Consider the following 21,964-nt stretch of genomic DNA (forward strand, 5'->3'; position numbering starts at 1 on the left):
GAACCAGACCATTAGTAGTCAGTAGCAGATCATTTCCTGTGGATTCCCCATCAATATCATAGTACTACCAACTAGTTTCCCAGGGAAAATAAAACATCAAGTTAAAATTAATGTTAGTTCTTAATAAGAAAATATTCTTAAAAATACAATGTCCAGAATACACGCTTTATTTTCTTTTTTATTTCATTCATTGTTGACTTAAAGAAAATCAACTTTAATATTTCTTTCTTGTGTGCTAATCTCCTGATAGTGTGATATGTCACTATGCATAAATCTCGAAATAACCCTGAATTATAACCAAATATTGCACTAAGAGACACTTAGAATCTCTTAGTTGCTATCCCATTTTTCTTTCAATTTAAAGTATCTATAATCTGTTTGCAAAATCTTTTGAGACAACAGCATTTCCTCATACAAAATAAACAAAATTGTAGAAAAAGGCAGATATATGTTGGTTATTTTGATTTTCATTTAAACTTATTTTTAAATCAAGTAGTTCCAAACAACAATGTGATTCTAATTACAATTCTAAATATTATGGAGACACGTACAGAAGATGAACCTGTAGCAACAGCAAAGAGTAACTTTGCACTATGGTCTACTGGGTATGCTTGAAGTAGGTAGATAGCTCTGCCAAGAAAAAGAATAAAACACTATTAGAGCATTAATGCTAGTAAAACAAATGTTATGAAAAAATTTTAAACTATTATGTCCAATTTAAGAAAATAAGTTAATCTAATTTGGCTTGAGACATGAAATAAAGATGCAATGCTGTTCAATGTTAGCCATTGCTTAAATGTGGATAGGGAATCCAGATGCACCCAACTAGATTTTTGAATAGTAAATAATTGAATAAAACAGAGCAATTTTTGAGGGGCGAGGAAAGAGTGGTCACATTCCTAGAAAACTCTCAGTAACACCATTTAGTAAATCACAAAACTGTGTCATCTGTGCATGTGTTAAGAAACTAGAATTGAAAATAACATTGCTTATATATATTTTTTTCACACAAGTTACTCACCACAAATTTTTGGAAGATGATTTGTAAATTCTGTAGGGCAGGTTTCCATTATGGGAATATGATGCAAGTTTCATCGGTATTTGAGGCTTTTATTCAAACATTAATTCATTAATTTTCTTGGTTAATGAATGATAATGGATACATGCTCTTGTGAAGCCTATTTATATGTAATGTGCGTAAATAGACTACAAGTTACTTCATGTAACTAAAATACCTGTGGCTAATTGGTACGTAATTCTTACTGGGCAATACTGTTGTATTGAACAAAATTACTAGAAATATTCAATTCATGATCACATAAAATAGGTTTAAATAGATGATCTGCAATTAGTTAATTAAAAATACACTGGGATACTCTTGCCTAGCTTTGATACGAAGCAATGGAAACTCCATGTCTAAATATTATTTCCCTTTTGAGAGACCTTAAGAAATTAAATAATTGTGTTACACTAATACAGTATGTTTTGAGCTCAATCTTATCTGTTGAGTTACCCTGAGAAGCATTCAATTCAAAAAGGTTTAAGAAAAAAGTGTCATCTTAACATCATTTGGCGATTGCCTTCAATGGACTGGTTAGAGTACAGGACATGATAAGACAACATCACAGACATAAATCTTCTAAGACTTGCTTCATATTCTTGCATATTAAGAACAACTACTTGTCCTAAGAACTGTTTGGTAAATATCATCCATTTATTTGCTCTGATTTGAATGAAACAAATTCAACAATATATTGAAATTAATATTTCCAGGAGTTTGACAGTTCATTCAACCAAGCAACATGTTCCAAAAATCCAAACTCCTGCATTACTCAGTTCTATGACATAACAATTCCTAGGTAAGACTCAAAAGCTTTTAGAATTGTGATTTTCAAATGATTTATTATAATCACTGTTGATATGAATTTACAATTAAAAGCATCACAGTTGATGAAATTATATAGCAATGTGCAAAACTGATCTCATCACGTATCTACCCTTGAAAACCATAAGTATTAGGATAAATCATTTGGGCTGAATGGTGCATTGTTCTGCCGTTAATTCTATTGAACTGAATTGACTTTACTTATTACATCCTTTACATAATGGGGAGCGTGAGTTGGAAGAGCAAATGTGTAAGGAGATAGCAGATATTTGTAGTAAACACAAGGTGGTGATTGTGGGAGATTTTAATTTTCCACACATAGATTGGGAAGCTCATTCTGTAAAAGGGCTGGATGGTTTAGAGTTTGTGAAATGTGTGCAGGATAGCTTTTTGCAACAATACATAGAAGTACCGACTAGAGATGGGGCAGTGTTGGATCTCCTGTTAGGGAATGCGATAGGTCAGCTGACAGATGTATGTGTTGGGGAGCACTTCGGGTCCAGTGATCACAATAGCATTAGCTTCAATATAATTATGGAGAAGGACAGGACTGGACCTAGAGTTGAGATTTTTGATTGGAGAAAGGCTAACTTTGAGGAGATGCGCAGGGATTTAGAGAGAGTGGAATGGGTCAAGTTGTTTTATGGGAAGGATGTAATAGAGAAATGGAGGTCATTTAAGGGTGAAATTATGAGGGTACAGAATCTTTATGTTCCTGTTCGGTTGAAAGGAAAGGTTAAAGGTTTGAAAGCGCCATGGTTTTCAAGGGATATTAGAAACTTGGTTCGAAAAAAGAGGGATGTCTACAATAGATATAGGCAGCATGGAGTAAAGGAATTGCTCGAGGAATATAAAGAATGTAAAAGGAAACTTAAGAAAGAGATTAGAAAAGCTAAAAGAAGTTACGAGTTTGGTTTGGCAAATAAGGTGGAAGTAAATCCGAAAGGCTTCTACAGTTATATTAAAAGCAAGAGGATAGTGAGGGATAAAATTGGTCCCTTAGAGAATCAGGGTGGTCAGCTATGTGTGGAGCCGAGGGAGATGGGAGAGATTTTGAACGATTTCTTCTCTTCGGTATTCACTAAGGAGAAGGATATTGAATGGTGTAAGGTGTGGGAAACAAGTAAGGAAGTTATGGAACCTATGACAATTAAAGAGGTGGAAGTACTGGCGCTTTTAAGAAATTTAAAAGTGGATAAATCTCCGGGTCCTGACCGGATATTCCCCAGGACCTTGAGGGAAGTTTGTGTAGAGATAGCAGGAGCTCTGACGGAGATCTTTCAGATGTCATTAGAAACGGGGATTGTGCCGGAGGATTGGCGTATTGCTCATGTGGTTCCATTGTTTAAAAAGGGTTCTAGAAGTAAGCCTGGCAATTATAGACCTGTCAGTTTGACATCAGTGGTGGGTAAATTAATGGAAAGTATTCTTAGAGATAGTATTTATAATTATCTGGATAGACAGGATCTGATTAGGAGTAGCCAGCATGGATTTGTGCGTGGAAGGTCATGTTTGACAAACCTTATTGAATTTTTTGAAGTAGTTACGAGGAATGTTGACGAGGGTAAGGCAGTGGATGTAGTCTATATGGACTTCAGCAAGGCCTTTGACAAAGTTCCACATGGAAGGTTAGTTAAGAAGGTTCAGTCGTTAGGTATTAATGCTGGAGTAATAAAATGGATTCAACAGTGGCTAGATGGGAGATGCCAGAGAGTAGTGGTGGATAATTGTTTATCGGGATGGAGGCCGGTGACTAGCGGGGTGCCTCAGGGATCTGTTTTGGGCCCAATGTTGTTTGTAATATACATAAATGATCTGGATGATGGGGTGGTAAATTGGATTAGTAAGTATGCTGATGATACTAAGGTAGGAGGTGTTGTGGATAATGAGGTGGGTTTTCAAAGCTTGCAGGGAGATTTATGCCGGTTAGAAGAATGGGCTGAACGTTGGCAGATGGAGTTTAATGCTGAGAAGTGTGAGGTTCTACATTTTGGCAGGAATAATCCAAATAGAACATACAGGGTAAATGGTAGGGCATTGAGGAATGCAGTGGAACAGAGAGATCTAGGAATAACAGTGCATAGTTCCCTGAAGGTGGAGTCTCATGTAGATAGGGTGGTGAAGAAGGCTTTTGGAACGCTGGCCTTTATAAATCAGAGCATTGAGTACAGAAGTTGGGATGTAATGTTAAAATTGTACAAGGCATTGGTAAGGCCAAATTTGGAATATTGTGTACAGTTCTGGTCACCGAATTATAGGAAAGATATCAATAAATTAGAGAGAGTGCAGAGACGATTTACTAGGATGTTACCTGGGTTTCAGCACTTAAGTTACAGAGAAAGGTTGAACAAGTTAGGTCTCTATTCATTGGAGCGTAGAAGGTTGAGGGGGGATTTGATCGAGGTATTTAAAATGTTGAGAGGGATAGATAGAGTTGACGTGAATAGGCTGTTTCCATTGAGAGTAGGGGAGATTCAAACGAGAGGACATGATTTGAGAGTTAGGGGGCAAAAGTTTAAGGGAAACACAAGGGGGTATTTCTTTACTCAGAGAGTGATAGCTGTGTGGAATGAGCTTCCTGTAGAAGTAGTAGAGGCCAGTTCAGTTGTGTCATTTAAGGTAAAATTGGATAGGTATATGGATAGGAAAGGAGTGGAGGGTTATGGGCTGAGTGCGGGTAGGTGGGACTAGGTGAGATTAAGAGTTCGGCACGGACTAGGAGGGCCGGAATGGCCTGTTTCCGTGCTGTGATTGTTATATGGTTATATACATACATGAAGAGTAAAAATCTTTACATTATGTTTCCATCTACGTTTGTAAATGTGCAATGTAATCATAGTAATTTATAATAAATAAAACAGTCAATGTAATATAGAGTACACTCAAATCAGCGTGAGTTATTGAGTCTGTTGGCCTGGTGGAAGAAGCTGTCCTGGAGCCTATTGGTCCTGACTTTTATACTGCGGTACCATTTCCCGGAAGGTAGCAGCTGGAGTAGATTCTGGTTGGGGCCCCAGTAAATGTCCCAAATCATGGGAAGTTTATAACTACAGATGTGCTGGGCTGTCCACACTGTTCTCTGCAGAGTTCTGCGATTAAGAGAGGTACAGTTCCCCTACCAGGCAGTGATGCAGCCAGTCAGGATGCTCTCAATTGTGCCCCTATAGAAAGTTCTTAGGATTTGGGGGCTGAAACCAAACTTCCTCAACCGTCTGAGGTGAAAGAGGCACCATTGTGCCTTTTTCACCACACAGCTGATGTGTACAGACCACGTGAGGTCTTCGGTAATGTGGATGCCGAGGAACTTAAAGCTGTTTACCCTCTCAACCCCAGATCCATTGATGTCAATAGGGGTTAGCCCATCTCCATTCCTCCTGTAATCTATAACCAGCTCCTTTGTTTTTGCGACATTGAGTGAGAGGTTGTTTTCTTGACACCACTGTGTCAGAGAGATGATTTCTTCCCTGTAGGCCACCTCGTTATTGCTTGAGATAAGGCCAATCAATGTAGTGTCATCGGCAAATTTAATTAATAGATTAGAGCTGTGGTGGCGACATAGTCATGGATATACAGAGAGTAAAGGAGGGGACTCAGCACACAGCCCTGGGGGGCTCCTGTATTGAGTCAGAGGGGTGGACTCTTACCACCTGCTGGCAATCTGACATGAAGTCCAGGATCCAGCTGCACAAGGCAGTGTCAAGGCCAAGGTCTTGGAGCTTCTTGTTGAACCTGGATGGAACTATGGTGTTGAATGCTGAACTGTAGTCCAAGGACAGCATTCTCACATTTATTCTATGTAATACATATCTTAAGATCTCCAAGGTCATTTCCTCCTTTAAATTTTTTTAATTAAAAAAAAACATCTCAAGTCCCTTTTAAGATTTTCCAGTCACGGAGAGGGAGTATGAAAATGTCTTATTAAAATTATCATTTAGCTCAGAGTAGATCATGTTGAATTCCTTTCTTACCCAATCCTTTTTAAAAAGTCATGTCCTAATCAACTAAAGTTAACCTCAGTAGTATTACCATCAGGGAAAAATGCTTAACAAGTAGAATTTTACCATAAAGAACGGACCATGCAAAAGTTAAATTGGGCTAAGATGTTTTTATTCATTGGACTTGCCCCTAACATCATTTCTAATGGAAAACAACTGTATAAGCAGGATGGAAATATTATATCCCTACATTGCAAAGCTCTACCATTCTGGTTTGAACAAACATGGCCAAACAAAGTAAATTACTCTGCCTAAAGAAATATTAACAGAAGCAAAAGGAAATTACCTCATCAGTGCCAGATCATCTTGTATGTTATTGAATATCTCTTGTGACTTTTTGTCCTAAAACGAGAAAAAAGCCCAATTAACAAAATCTTAAATGTGTTTTACACTAAATGGATTTATGTCAATAAATATGAATGGTTTATATTAAAGATCTTATGATAAAATTCAAAGATGGAATCAGAGAGTCTTATCAACACACTTAAAGACCACTTATAAATCTAATTTTATAGGAAAAAGAAAAAGTAGCCATCAATCAATTTTCTGGCAAAGTTAAAAAATTTTATTCTTCTCAAAAATTAATGCATTCACTCCTATCTTACTTTGAATATTTTTAATAAGGGACAAAGCCACTTAGTTTCATTTGAAGATCCTTTTATCTCCATTATTTTGAAGCAATAAACCTAATGAATTCCATATCTCACTAATAGTGGAGAAGAGGGCAACAGGAACATGCATGGTTCATAACTGACTAGGGATTTTATTTTTCAATGTTAACAATAAAAAAAATGAACAAAACACTCTAAGGGCATGCCTGGGGTTAAAATATGACTTGTTTCCTCCATTATTACAATAACTGCTTGCAATAAATGGTAAGCATTCAAAATTTATATTTCCATTAATTTTGCTTTGAGAATACTGCAAATAGCTTTCCTAACACTTATATCAACCAATTCCATTTGTCTATGGGATACACTAATCAGTGATGTAGTCATGGTTTGAGGGGTGAAAAGTGAAAGGAGCTATCAATTACATGAAAAAAATGAAGATATTTTTCAAAGGAATTATTAAATCTACATTAGTCTATTATTACTACTACAAATATAGAGAATCCAAGTAGCTTCCTTGAAGTTACCAAGATGACAAAAATTTTGCCAAAGATTAATAAAACCATAATTGCACTCAAACTGAGCCAAATAAAGACAAAAATTATGAAGTCTTATGAATAATTATATAAGAACAGCATCTATATCTTCAGCAACTTATGAAATGCTACACAATTTCACATGAATTTAACATTGAGCTTATAAGACTTTTACCAATTGAGGCTCCTGTTTACACCAACAAAGTGGGAATAGAAAAAATTATAATGTGTTTTATTTCAGAACACATAAAAGCATTTAATGTATTCATACAAATTACTGTTGGGTAAGAATCAATAGCTTATTTGGTCTTATAATCCTACGTAAAACTCGTGGCCAGCATAAATAGGAACTTAAACAAATTTTACAACTTTCAACAAAAATGGGAATTCCTAAAAATCTAACTAAAAGAAAGGGGAGAAAAGTTAAATTAGGAATGGCTGGACCATTCAAGCAACTTTAAGATGGTTAAAAGATAAAGATACCAAAGCTTACTCCAAATTCTCTTACACAAATATAAAGCCACTAGTGAACAGTTAGCATTTTTAAATAACAACTCTAATGCAAAAGTGCATCTTACTGTTTTCTTTAAAGTATTAACTGAATGTATAGGAGGGCTAGAAATATACTGTATTTTTAGTAATGCAAGTCATGGCAACTTTTCCATAATCCAAGTGTCATACTCTGCTGGACAACTGGAGGGTTCTGGAATGGTTTTAGAGGACTGGAAAATTGCAAATTCAGTCCACTCCTTAAGACGGAAGGGAGGCCAAAGAAAGGAAATAATACACTTTAGTGGTTGGGAAGATGTCGGAGTCCATTATTAAAGATGAGGCTTTCAAGGTACTTAGAGGCACATGATTGCAATAGGTGAATGTTAGCAGGGTTTCCTTAAGGAGAAATTTTGCTTGATAAATCCATTGTAATTCTTTGAGGAAGTAACAGGCAGCATAGACAAAGGCAAAATCAGTGGAGGATGTTTACTTGGATTTTCAAAAGGCCTTTGAAGGTGCCACACATGAGGCTGTTTAACAAGATAAGTGCCCATGGTATCACAGGGAAGATACTAGCATGGATGAAGATTTAGACTGCAGGAGGCAAAGAGTGGTAATAAAAGGGTTCTATTCTGGTTGACAGCCAGTAACAAGTGGTATTCCGTAGGTGTTGGTATTAGGACTGTTTCTTTTCAGGTTAGATGTCAATGATTTGTATGGTGGAATTGATGGCCATGCTTGATGCACCATCAATAACTCTCGGAGACGTGAGGCGAGATATAGGCTTTTATTGGCTGGAAGAACAAGCAGCAAGTGACCATCACACAACATCCTGGAGACTGAGGCCGGGGCTGTGCCTCCAATCGCCTTTATACCGGGGTCCGTGAAAGGAGCCACAGGAGCAGTCAGCGGGGGGGGGGGGGGGGGGGCGTGTCCAGACAGGTATATGTAATTCACCACAATGCTTGCGGAAGATACAAAGATATATGGAGAAGCAGGTAGTGCTGAAGAAGCAGGGAGTCTGCGAAAGGACTTAGATGGACTGGGAGAACTGATGATGAAGTGGCAGATGGAATGCAGTGCAGGGAAGTGTATGGTCATGCACTTTGGTGGAAGGAATAAAGACAGATCTTTTTCTAAATGGAGAAAATTCAAAACTCAAAGGTGCAAAGGGACTTGTGAATCATTGTGCAGGATACGCTAAAGGTTAATTTGCAGGTTGAGTCTGTGGCAAGGAAGGCAAATGCATGCAACACACACAAAATGCTGGTGGAACGCAGCAGGCCAGGCAGCATCTATAGGAAGAAGCACTGTCAACATTTCGGGCTGAGACCCTTCGTCAGGACTAACGCATGTTAATGCGTCTACAGGACTAACTCAAGGCAAATGCATGTTAGCATTCATTTCAAGAGGACTAGAATATAAGGGCAAGGATGTAATGCTGAGGCTTTTATAAGGTATTGGTCAGACCATAGTTGGAGTATTGTGAGCAGTTTTGGGCCCCTTATCTAAGAAAAGATGTGCTGGCATTGGAGAGGGTTCAGAGGAGGTTCACAAGAATGATTCTGGGAATAAAAGGGTTAACACATGAGGAGCATTTGATGGCTCTGGGCCTGTACTCACTGGAATTTAGAAGAATGGGGAGGGGGGAGAGATCTCATTGAAATCTATCATCTATTGAAAGACCTAGATAGAGTAGATCTGGAGAGGATGGTTCCAAGAGTGGGTGAGTTTAGGACCAGAGGGGACAGCCTCAGAGTAGGATGTCCACTTAGAACACTGAGGAGGAATTTCTTCAGCCAGAGATTAGTGAATCTTTCAAATTCATTGCCACAGTTGGCTGCAGAGGGCAAGTCATTGGGTATTAGTAAGGGTGTCAAAGGTTACAGAGAGAAGGCAGGAGAATGAGTTGAGAGGGATAATGGGTCAGTCATGATCGAATGGCGGAGCAGATTCATTGGGATGAATGGCTTATTCTCCTTCTTTGTCTTATGATTGAGCAGCATCTGTGGAAGGAAAGGAATTGTATTTTCAACACTTCAAGTCAAAAACCTGCATCAGTACTGAGTATGGAGAGGTGAGATCAATTTTTCCACATCCCCAGCTGTCTCCCCGTATTTTTGAAAAACGCAGGATTTTTCCCCAGATTCTAGCATCTGCAGTCTCTTGTCTCTCTGTTTCTGGTTTCATGGCACAACAAAGGATATTACTTCTTCTCACTTAGTTTAAAAAAAGCAGTACAAGCCAAAAATCTGTGAAGATTGTAATTGCATCTTTACACTGATACACACTTACCAAATCTGGGTGAGTGGGAGAACATAAATATTCTTCCAGCAATGCATATCTGATTTTATTTATATCTCTGTTGTTTATTTCTGCCAGTTCACTAGCTGCAGAATGAATATCTGAAAAATAAAACAATCCCCTCAGTAAACATGTCAAGTATACTGTAAATAAAATGTTTCATTTTCAAATAGGATTAGCAGCATCAAGTCAAAAGTGTATGGGTAATAACAGGTATCAAAATGCATGGCTTGGATTTAATTTAACATATTTACATTCAGTAGGATTTTCTTATTCCCAATATTTTTACTGTCTTCTATAAACTAGCATGCTGAACCTGCATGAACAATTCAAAGTCATGCACAGATCAATTTATAATGCAATTTGCATTTGGCAAAATGGGTAATGAGCCAGATTTATTGATACAGAAATTCAAAGAAATTTTAAAATTCTCCATTATCGAGAAAGGAACTAAACCTTTCAAGGTCCTTTATACAATGCACAGAGGAACTTAAAAATTATTTTTCAATGGAATGGTCAAATGCCTGATTTAATAAAGTGCAAAAATACAAGGAAATCTCAAAATTTCTCCAATACTGAGAAAGTAACTAAACTGGTAATAAATATAATATAATTGATGTCAAGCTAAAGGAATGTGTGCATGTCATGAATCCCTAATCAAAGTGACTCAAGTTATTTTAATTTTATTGTCACTGTTATAAATTATGACATGTAATAAGGCCTGATGGTAAGGTTGGGTATAAGGAAAGTGAACAAAAGGAACTGGGATGAATCTAGACAAATCTATAGTTTGCATTGACAAGCTTTAAGACACAAGCTCAGCATGTTTGTGTATCACTTATTTATTTAAAAAATTACTTCAGGAACAGAACTAACCTGGGTAATCTCTGGCAGTAGGGTGCTTTAATCGATCTTCAATGCTGCTGTGCTCATACAATGAGCATATCAGTTTAGCTGGCAGTTTAATTAATCTCAAGTATTCAGGGCAGTTTAAATTGTGGATTCTCAGTAGATTTGCTGTTGCTGAATTCTCATACTCTATTCGTAATTTATTTAGTGAGTCCTCTGCTTTTTGATGAGCATTATCCTAAGAAATAGATTTTAATCTGTTACTAAAATGAACAAAGCAAAAATGCCTCATTTGCTGGCCATCATTCTAAAAATACATAAATAATAATACACATATTAAAAGAATTAATTCTTCATAGCTACTAGAAAGCTGGTTTAACGGAAAACCAAGTTTGGAGTGAGGACTGTAACAGTGGTCACTCCAGCCAGTATTTTCAGTGAGGAAACATGAAATTATCTCCATACTACAACATTACTTAGAGTTTTAACAGAATATGAATGGAATAATATTATCAACCCAAGGAAATTGTAAAGACAGAATCAGATCCAAGTATTTCTAGTTTTTCCAATATGTTAACAAGTCAAAGAAAGTTACACACTGCTAAGGATAGGGCAATTGCTGTCAGAAATTATGTGGATTTTGTTATTTCTAATTTGCTTTGTTACTTAACCAAGCTGAGATCCAGAAAAATGAATTTGCTTGTAAACACACAAAAATAAAATGCAATCAAAATTAGTCATGTTTTGTGCTCTCCTGGAAAGTGCATTGGCAGCAGTCAAATGCACATGCAGTGTGGACAGGAAATTATAGTATAACAATGTAATAAACATCTATGCAAAGAGATTAAAAAAGGAGAAAAAAGTTTAAAATGATATATCAAACAGAATTTCAACTGAAGATCACCATATAAAATCACACAAAAGTGTGACATGAATCAAACATTTATCTTGTAGAGATGTTCCTCAGCAATTAATCTCCTTTTCTATGTGACAGTCTAATGCAATCAGATGTAATTTTTTAACCATGTTAATGCCATTGAGTGACTGCTTAAGAGAAAGTAGTTCAAAAACTTTGCAATCCAGAATACATGTTGGACATCTTATGAAAACATAACAGAACTGAATTGATGGGCCAAATGACTGCTTCCTGTCCAAGAATCTATATTTAAGAATTATATAAATGACAAAGAAGTGTAAACTTTAACAATACCCCTGGTGCTGTGGATTTTAACCAGTTTTCAGACATCTGTAGGCAAAATTTCAAGGCTTGGATTTTATCAGGTCCTATAAGAAGAGCATATAGAGTTTAACCAAGATACAGCTGGACACAGCTTGATACGTATTGAGACAGATTAAATCAAGAAATTAAGTTTGACTAACAAGTTCTTCATAAATGTTAAAGTTGTAAAAGCTATCATTAATCTGTTGTTAAAAATAAACAGTTTATTAAACATACATTATTTTACCTATATGACAATCTGTCTGGGGAAACATGGTAGAATGGGAAGAATAGGAATAAAAGACAGCTTCTATAATGCTCTATATCACTATGCTAAAGACAGCACTTTACATACTAAATCAGCTGGTGATACAACATCAAAAACATAGATCCTGAGAATAGGTCCCAATCAATCTTGTTGATTAAGACAGAATTAAACAAAACAGTAAAATATGCAATGTTAATTCCATAATGTATCTTTATAGCACAAGGTGTTTGGTACAATTTACCGGTTGGAAGTTCCTGAGCAACTCGATGGGAACTGGCAGTAGCCCATTCAGGATTTGTGATTGCCAAGATGTAAGACTGAATGTTGTGCACCGTCTCAGATATTTCCTTTGATATCAGTGAAACACATCCCTCTTTTGCCAGCTGATGTACTTTAGGTTTCAGAGTTTTTGTCAGCACATGGTTAACAGCTTTCATATAAAGTGTATCCAAAGAAACCTAAAGAAAAGCAAGTCCTATTATTTGCAGACAGATAAATAAAAAGGTGAAACATGTGAAGCTTAAGGTCTTTATACCAAATTGTACAACTGAATGTTCACAACTATTTTTCATCTGCTGACTAGAAGAGCAAGACATTTTAATGAAACAAGTCTACAACTTGAATTGCCTTAACAATTTCAGATTGTAATATCATTGAGATGTGAATGGGGTTGGTTAATACAGATCAGAATGCTCCGATTAAGTTGAAATTGTGCCTGCAATTTATTTAATGTAATTTAACCTGAAATAAAAGCAAAAAACATTGAAACAATCTGAAATGTTTATCTTTCCAAAGGTGCTGCCTATCTAGCTGAGGGCTTTCAGCATTTTCTGTTTTGATTAGATTTCCACCATCTGGAGAGAACAAAGGGAACATCTGTGATAGGGTAGAAACCAAGATAATTCAATAATTGTGGTGCCTACTAAGAAGGATGAAAATTACTTGTTAATCATAACCGATTTTTTGGGGAGATTTGAAATAAGGACAAGAGGGACACAGAGAGAGACAGGGAGACATGAAAAAAAATGATGGAATTGCAAGATAAAATAGACAGTTTTTGGAAATCTGAAATAAAAAGGACCGAAAATTTCTATGAGGTCAGATAGCGTCTACAGGGGAAAAGTATATTGAATTTACTATACAAACTAATAACCTTTCATCTGAACTTGCTGCTTTTGATACAAAAATAAGTTATTTGAAACTGTTGAATTCAACATTGAGCCCAAAGGTCTGTAAGGAGCCTAGGCTGGAAGAGGAATGGCTGTTCCTCAAGTTTCCTTTGGACATCAGTATAGGATGCCACTGTTAAAGATGACAGAGTGGGAATGGGATGGAGAATTAAAGTGATAGGCAATTAGGAGCACTCCTATAAATTGAGCAGGTAAATACCAAATCTGTACTTTTTTTGCCTCAATGCAGCAAGCCATATGTAAGCATTCAATGCAGTACATGAACCTGAAAGTACAAATGAATTCTTGCTTCACTGGCAGGGAGTTTTAGGATTTCTGTATGGCAGGGAGGAAGACCTAAGAAAGGGCAGGTGTTGCACTTCCAGTAATTTCAATTTCTATTTTGGATTTCCAGGATCAGTCGTTATTTGTTTTGATTCCAGCTTTAGTAATCATTTTGCATTTATCTTGTACTGAGTGCCCAATGCACAACTTATAGCTTTTGTTTGTTTTATAATTACTGGTTGTAATACATTTTCCACCTGATCATTATAGCACATAGGCACCCCTATCCCCTTTTACTTTAAAGTTGTTATGAAATTCCTGGCACAAGGATATCTTGATTGTAGCAGTGCCCAACAGTGCAAATACTGATTGATATAGTTTTACAAAATCTGTACACCAGCCTTTATAAAAGGAGAATATAGAAGTAATTATTTGTGATTAAGTTATTTCCTTGAAACATCCCATGTTAACTTCCTCCAAAACCATCCCAGCTAAATTATTATTCAAGAACAAGGAAATTATGCAATTGCTGCTGCTTTGATGAGAACATACCAGGACTATTCTACAGTATTATGTTCCAACTTAAGGCTGACTTTTAGTTAAAAGTTCACTAGACTGATCTCCGAGATGGGAAAACTTGATGTTAGGCACAGTGAACCCATTTACCATGGAGTTTAGAACGATGATATTGAAAAGCAAAGTAGGCTAGGGTAGCAATGTGACTTATTTTTGCTCCTTTCTTCTTGCTTACCAATTACTTCTGAAACAACTGCTATATATCCTGTACATAACTGCTGTATGTATGAAACTTACCTTCATCAGTTTAGATATCAACAGCAATGTTGAAAAAGTCTCCTCACTTAGTTCTGCAGCTGCAAAAAGAACAAAAACTCAAGTTTTCAATCTTTTGTTAAAAAAATAAATGATTTTATTTAGCAAAACTTAAATAGATGTGGTGGAGAGTATATTGACTGGTTGTATCACACCCTGGTATAGAAACACCAGTGTCCTAGAACAGTAAAATAAAAAGTAGTGGATATAGCCCAGTCCATCAGGTAAGGCCCTCCCCTCCATTGGGCACATCTACATGGAGCGTAGTCAGCAGAAAAGCAGCATCAATCATCAGGGACCCCCACCATCCAGGTTATGCGCTCTTCTCACTGCTGCCATCAGGAAGGTACAGGACTCACACTTCAGTAACAATTATTACCACTCAATGATCGGGCTTTTGAACCAGTGGCAATTATTTCATTCAACTTCAGTTGCCCCATCACTCCCACAACCTAGGGACTCACTTTCAAGGACTTTTCATTTCATTTTCTCAATATTTATTGCTTATTTATTATTATTTTCATTTGTATTTGTACATTGCTGTCTTTTGCACATTGGTTGTTTGTCCACCCTGTTGTGTACAATCTGTCATTGATTCTATTATAGATCTTGTATTTACTGACTATACCTGCAAGAAAACATATCTCAGAGTTGTATATGGTGACATTATGTAATTTGCTGTCAAGTTCGAAGTAAATTTATTATCAATGTAAAAACTTTTAAAAATGGCCAATAAGGCTGAAAGCTTATTCTGTGCACATAAACCCTTCACCTGATTTTGGACATGGGACCAAGATATTAATTTCCAGATAACTTGGCAACAGAGATAAATTGATTTGGCAAACATTAAAAGGAAAAAAATAGTTTAATGAAACTGGCAGGTGAAGTGGTTTTGGAATGAAGAACTGAAAAGGTACATTTTAAAAGAGAGTCCAAAAAGCTTCCGATAGATAGATAGATAGATAGATAATTTATTCATCCCCATGGGGAAATTCAACTTTTTTCCAATGTCCCATACACTTGTAACAAAACTAATTACATACAATACTTAACTCAGTAAAAAAATATGATATACATCTAAATCACTATCTCAAAAAGCATTAATAATAGCTTTTAAAAAGTTCTTAAGTCCTGGCGGTAGAATTGTAAAGACTAATGGCATTGGGGAGTATTGACCTCTTCATCCTGTCTGAGGAGCATTGCATCGATAGTAACCTGTCGCTGAAACTGCTTCTCTTTCTCTGGATGGTGCTATGTAGAGGATGTTCAGAGTTATCCATAATTGACCGTAGCCTACTCAGCGCCCTTCGCTCAGCTACCGATGTTAAACTCTCCAGTACTTTGCCCACGACAGAGCCCGCCTTCCTTACCAGCTTATTAAGACGTGAGGCGTCCCTCTTCTTAATGCTTCCTCCCCAACACGCCACCACAAAGAAGAGGGCGCTCTCCACAACTGACCTATAGAACATCTTCAGCATCTCACTACAGACATTGAATGACGCCAACCTTCTTAGGAAGTACAGTCGACTCTGTGCCTTCCTGCACAAGGCATCTGTGTTGGCAGTCCAGTCTAGCTTCTCGTCTAACTGTACTCCCAGATACTTGTAGGTCTTAACCTGCTCCACACATTCTCCATTAATGATCACTGGCTCCATATGAGGCCTAGATCTCCTAAAGTCCACCACCATCTCCTTGGTCTTGGTGATATTGAGACGCAGGTAGTTTGAGTTGCACCATATCACAAAGTCCTGTATCAGTTTCCTATACTCCTCCTCCTGTCCATTCCTGACACACCCCACTATGGCCGTGTCATCAGCGAACTTCTGCACATGGCAGGACTCCGAGTTATATTGGAAGTCTGATGTGTACAGGGTGAACAGGACCGGACCGGAGATATGGAGCATAGGTGTTTGTTTTTGAAAATGACAGAATAAGTGGCACACTGAATCCATATCTTTGTAAGTAGAGACAAGAACAGAGGTATGGAGTTATGTTGATCTCAACTGTGTTTCATTGTGGGCAGTGGTTCCTACAGGGAACTGCCATCCATCCTCTTTCCACACCAATTAATCTTGGTGCCTGTGTACTGGAGTTGAGTGCAGAGCTAACCATCAAGTCCACTGCAGGGAATGAGCACTAGTCAAATAATGCACAAAAAATTAGTTGAATTAGACAGAATGTCTTTTGTCAACGTTCAGGTCTTTGAGAAACTCCAAAGGAGCAGATCTACTAGAATGAAATATTTCCATTTCCAACAAGAGGGCTGAGTAGTGGGATTTTTGTTCTGGAGCAGAGGAGGCCAATCTAATTGATACATTCAAAATTCTAATAGATTTTTACAAAACAGGAACTATTATCAAGGAACAGAAAGCTAACAACAAAGGACACAAACTTAAGATAACAGGCAAAAAAAGCATTAATGAACTACCTTTTATTAAAGAAAGCTACACAAAAATAATCACCTGGAATGCCCACCCCAATGGATAAAAACGAGGATTAAACAGTATTTCCAAAAGAGAACCAGATAAATATTTGAATGGAACCATTTGCAAGGTTAGTAAGTAATGTATAATGGGGCTAATTAAATAATTTTCAAAGAGCATGTACAATGGGATAAAAGCTTCTTTCTGTGTTGTGCAGATGTATGATTTGATGAAATTCAATGATATTTTCTGAAATTCCCTTCTCTAAAACTGCCAGTGATCTATGTGTATGTTTAAAAAGTTACAGTTACTCTCTGAAATGTAACCATCATTTGAATCATTTTCAAGCCTATGATGCAGTATTCAACATTTGCCACTAGATGGAGCAGGGCAGAAATTTAATGCAATCTTACAGCCTCAAACAAACTCAATTGGAATTAATATAGCCAGCCTTAATCAGGAATTCACCACTCAATGTCCAGATTCATAACCAATAGAAACAATTTTGGATACTCTATCAAGAAGGTAAACTAATCAAAACAAATATTTAAACATTATCCACTACTCTGATCCAAATGTTCAATTGGTCATATCACATTAAGTATTGGCATGATTGACACTTCACTTATCCTTGTATACTATTTTCACAATTAACATTCAGATTTGGGTATTGAGGAGGAATGCTGCAATAAACTAGCAATACCGTGGATTCCGGTTCACTGGAATACATCAGAGTAGTATTGATGTGACTCGGACATCGCTGTAGATTGAACAACTACGTTTATTCAACCGACTTGCATTTTTCTTAACCGCGTCCTGACGTCATACGCACTCTGACCTACAAATACTCACACAATACACTACATCCCCCTTCTCAAGATTTTTTTTTACAACACCATGAATTACCAAAACAATGCCTCTAGGTATGCCTTTCTTACATTGCAACAGCCATGACATACATAAACTAAAAAAATCTTAACTTCTTATACTGTATTCTTCATTGCATCTTACAATACTAACAGCAGTGTAATTTCCTTTACTAACATAGACTAATAAACCTTTTATTTCACACCTTGGAACTTATAACATGTGTGACTTTGCCTCAAACTGTGTGAGACTGTAGGTAGAACTATTCTCTGTATCTAGCTGGAAGTTTGACTTGTCTCCCAGACCGTGTGTAACACAGCTGTGACTGTGCTTGTCCTTCATCAGTGTCAAGTTTCTCGAGTGACCTCTGTGTCTTTGCGGTCTGTATCACTTTTGGTGTCGTTTGTTTCCATGTCTGTATCTGTGGAAATGTCCTGTGCATCTGTACATGGAAACTCCCTCTCGCCTGTCTTCAGTAGATGCTTCTTGTTCCTCCTGTAGACTCTTCCATCCGGCGTGCGAACTATGAAGGATCTTGGTTGCTGATATCTGTTCACAACCACAGCTGGTTGCCAAGTGTCTCCTCTCTGTATTCTGACATTTTCACCTGTATACAGATCTGGTAACTGTCTTGTATGATGGTCTGTCATAGTAGCTTTTTTGCTTTATTTGCTTGTACTTTTGATTGTCATGTACTTGAGCATTACCTTCAGGAGTCAGTAGAGTTGTGGATGTTGGCAGTTTGGACTTCAAACGACGTCCCATCAACAGCTGAATGGGAATCCCACACCCTCAATCAGTGTGTTGCGGTATTCAAGCAGAGCAATGTAAGGGTCACCGTTGCTGCTTTGTGCCTTCTTGAGCATGTTCTTGACAGTTTGTACAGTTCTCTCTGCTTGTCCATTAGACTGAGCGTGCCCTGGACTGGAAGTAACATGTTGAAATTCCCAGCTTTCTGAGAACCCTCTAAACTCACCACTGGCATATTGTGGACCATTGTCACTAACGACAATATCTGGAATACTATGTCTTGCGAATGTCGACTTCATTGCAGTAATGACACCTTGACTGGACGTGTCACTTAACTTGGTGTTCTCCGGATAATTTGAATAGTAGTCCACACAAGGCAGATATTCTGCACCATTGTAGTGAAAGAGATCTGTGCCAATCTTCTCCCATGGTCTTCCTGGTAGTGGGTGGGGAAGCAGAGGCTCTCTTGGATTGCGGTTTTTGTTTTCATTACAGACAGCACACTGAGACACAATGTCCTCTATCCGAGTTGACATGCCTGGCCAATAGAGAATGTCCCTTGCTCTTTCTTTACATTTCACTATCCCCAGGTGTGACTCATGAATTCTGTTGAGCATTTCCTGTCTCATTTGGTTTGGTACGATAGCCTATCGTGATTTTAGCCTATCGGTGCTGAATATGTGACCTATGTATTTGATCGCTGTAGTTCTGATCTTACATTTGCTTTTGTTCAGTTTTAGGTTGTATTCACATGCTCTCTTCAGGAGCTTCCTCAGTCTCTGATCATGTTCCTCAATGGTGTCCCCCCATATCAGTAAATTATCAATGATGTTGATCACTCTATCCAGGCCTTCAATCATTTGTGCCACTAACCTCTGGTGCACAAGAAATCCCAAAGGGTAGACACAGGAAATGATATCTCCCTATGGGCGTGTTGAAAGTGCATAACTTGGAACTTTCCTCATCCAGCTTGATCTGCCAGAAACCTTGATTTGCGTCTAATACTGAAAAGTGTTTCACATTAGGCATGCGGGAGATAACCTCTTCAACCATGAGCAGCGGATAGTGCTCTCTTTTGATGGCTTGGTTGAGATCTTGTGGATCCAAGCAAATCCTCATCTTTTTTTCTGTGACCACTGTCACCATACTATTCACCCGGTCAGTCGGTACTACTTGTCTTGTTATGACTCCCATCTGTTCCATTCTGTGTAGCTCCTCCACTACTTGATCCCTGAGAGCTACTGGAATCTTTCTCAGGGCATGCACAACTGGTGCAATAGTTGGATCAATCTGGATATGGTATTTCCCTGGTAAACATCCTAATCCAGAAAACAAGTCAGCAAAGTCTTTGAGAATATCATTTTCTTTTTCAACACCATAGATTTGCTTCACCAGGCCTAGCTTTGTGCATGTTGCTTTGCCCAGTATTGCTGGAACATGTTGCTGTACTATCTCAAACTCTATCTTGTGTTTTTGTCCTTTCTACACGCAGGTGAGGGCTTTCTTTCCCAATGGTGCTGTCTTGTGGCCAAAATATGCAACAAGCTTGCAGGTGGATTTTCTCAGTCTTCCTCTGATGTCCAGTGAGTTGAATGTTTCTGCTGAATTACATTGCACTTTGCCCCAGTGTCAAGCTTAAATGTCACATTCCTCCTGTTTATTATCAGATCTTGAGTCCAGTCATCTTCATCCTCCATCTCTGCATTGTCAATATTCTTGATGCATACCTCCTGTTCCATTTCAACTGTGCCAATGAACATATCACTGTTGCCCTCACTCTGTTCCACAGCATGCATTTTCCTTGCGTGCTCCTGCGATTTGCACATCTTTGCAAAGTGATTTTTTTTTCTGCATAATTTGCATGTCTTACCAAAGGCTGGACATTTTCTGTATCCATATTTATAACCACATCTGTTGCTGTTAACTTCCTTTTGATCATCCTGTGGAGCTGGCTTTGTCCTACTCTTGTCAGTTTTCACAGTTTTTATTTTGTGAACTTCAGTCTCTTCATTGAGCACTTTAACCTGACTTGACATGATCTCGCTGGCACGGCAAACATCAATCGCCTTTTCTAATGTGAGATCCTCCTCTCTCAATAGCTTGCCTCTCACTTGATCATCTTGTATGCTGCATACAATCCTGTCATGTATTAAAGAATCATGCAGTTGTCTGAACTCACAGTCTTTTGCCTTGTTCTTCAAATCTGTTACATAGGCGTCTATGGTCTCTGTTAGTCCTTGAGACCTCGTGAAAAATATGTGTCGGATGTACGGTAGGTTTTTTCTTGGTTCGCAGTAATCTTGAAACTTTTTCTTCAACACTTCAATTTTATCTTGCTCATCATCTTGGAAGACAAACATGTTGCAAATCTTTATTGCTTCTTCCCCCGCCACATGCAGAAACATAGCACATTGCACTTTCTCCGTCTTTTCAGCTACGCTGCTGGCGGTGCAAAACAGCTCAAACTTCTGGATCCATATTTTCCAGTTCTCAGCAAGATTACCTTGTAGGCTTAAACTTGACGGTGACATCTTTTACGTGTCTTCTCTTCCTTTTTTTCGTGATTTCTTCTGACACCATGTAGTATTAATGTGACTCGGACACCGCTGTAGATTGAACAACCACGTTTATTCAACAGACTTCCAGTTCTTTTAACCGTGTCCTGACGTCATACACACTCTGACCTATGAATACTCACACAATACATTACAATCAGGACCAATGCATTCTGGCCCAATTAAGTGGCTGGCCTAATTAGCTGAAGATTCACAGAAATAGTTAAAAAGATCAAAAAGACAAACTACTGCTCAACTGAATAACAAACCACGCAGTTAAATGAAATGCAGAACAAATTAGAACACAACAAATTCTACCACAGTACTATAAAACTGTATTAGTTCCTAGTAGTTATTGGAGGAATTCAGCGTATAGTGCCACGTCCTTTTGACTGACTGTAAATGAACAAAATCAGCGTAGACACCTAGTGCAGATATTGGACCACCTTCATTCGATGCTATTGACAACTGCACCTCCAAATCTTCATTTACATTGCAATATTCAAGATGATCGTCGTTTCCTTCAGATTCTTCGTAGTTCCTAATTTATTGAAGTAGTAAAATCATTTAATTTTCACTCCCAGCTGTTTCTGCCATCCCCAAGACCGAATGCTTGAAACCACAGTGAGCAAAACAATTCTGAATTGTCTTATTGCTTATTTCTCACCAACTATCGGTGACAAAATCGCTGCTTTTTGAACACAAATGCAAGCAATTGATGCTATTTAAAATCCATTTGCTCTAAGCATGGTGTGGCCCCCAATGGCTAGTTTGACACTAGTTACAAATTGGTTGGTAACAGTCTCCTCTTCCAATTAAGTGGCATAATGTCCCAAATAAATTGTGTGGCAGTGTGGGGATGTGTCTCTCCCAAAGGAGGTGCGAGGCTCTCCTTCCCTCCACTAGCCTGCAAGTCACCCTTGGG

The 21,964-nt window shown here is 37.9% G+C and overlaps 1 protein-coding gene across 1 annotated transcript in view; it reads right to left on the reverse strand.

Annotated features, from left to right (window-relative positions):
- Positions 1–21,964, reverse strand: part of kntc1 (kinetochore associated 1) — a 160,274-nt gene that overhangs the window by 34,241 nt on the left and 104,069 nt on the right. The window contains exons 47-53 of the mRNA XM_073065544.1: positions 14,427–14,485; positions 12,401–12,617; positions 11,883–11,956; positions 10,700–10,910; positions 9,815–9,924; positions 6,167–6,222; positions 552–630 (exon numbers count right to left, since the gene is read on the reverse strand). Of these exons, the coding sequence (XP_072921645.1) occupies positions 552–630; positions 6,167–6,222; positions 9,815–9,924; positions 10,700–10,910; positions 11,883–11,956; positions 12,401–12,617; positions 14,427–14,485 (806 nt within the window). The remainder of the gene's footprint in view (positions 1–551; positions 631–6,166; positions 6,223–9,814; positions 9,925–10,699; positions 10,911–11,882; positions 11,957–12,400; positions 12,618–14,426; positions 14,486–21,964) is intronic.

Source organism: Hemitrygon akajei, chromosome 14 (genome assembly GCF_048418815.1).
Source record: "Hemitrygon akajei chromosome 14, sHemAka1.3, whole genome shotgun sequence".
Classification (NCBI taxonomy): domain Eukaryota; kingdom Metazoa; phylum Chordata; class Chondrichthyes; order Myliobatiformes; family Dasyatidae; genus Hemitrygon; species Hemitrygon akajei.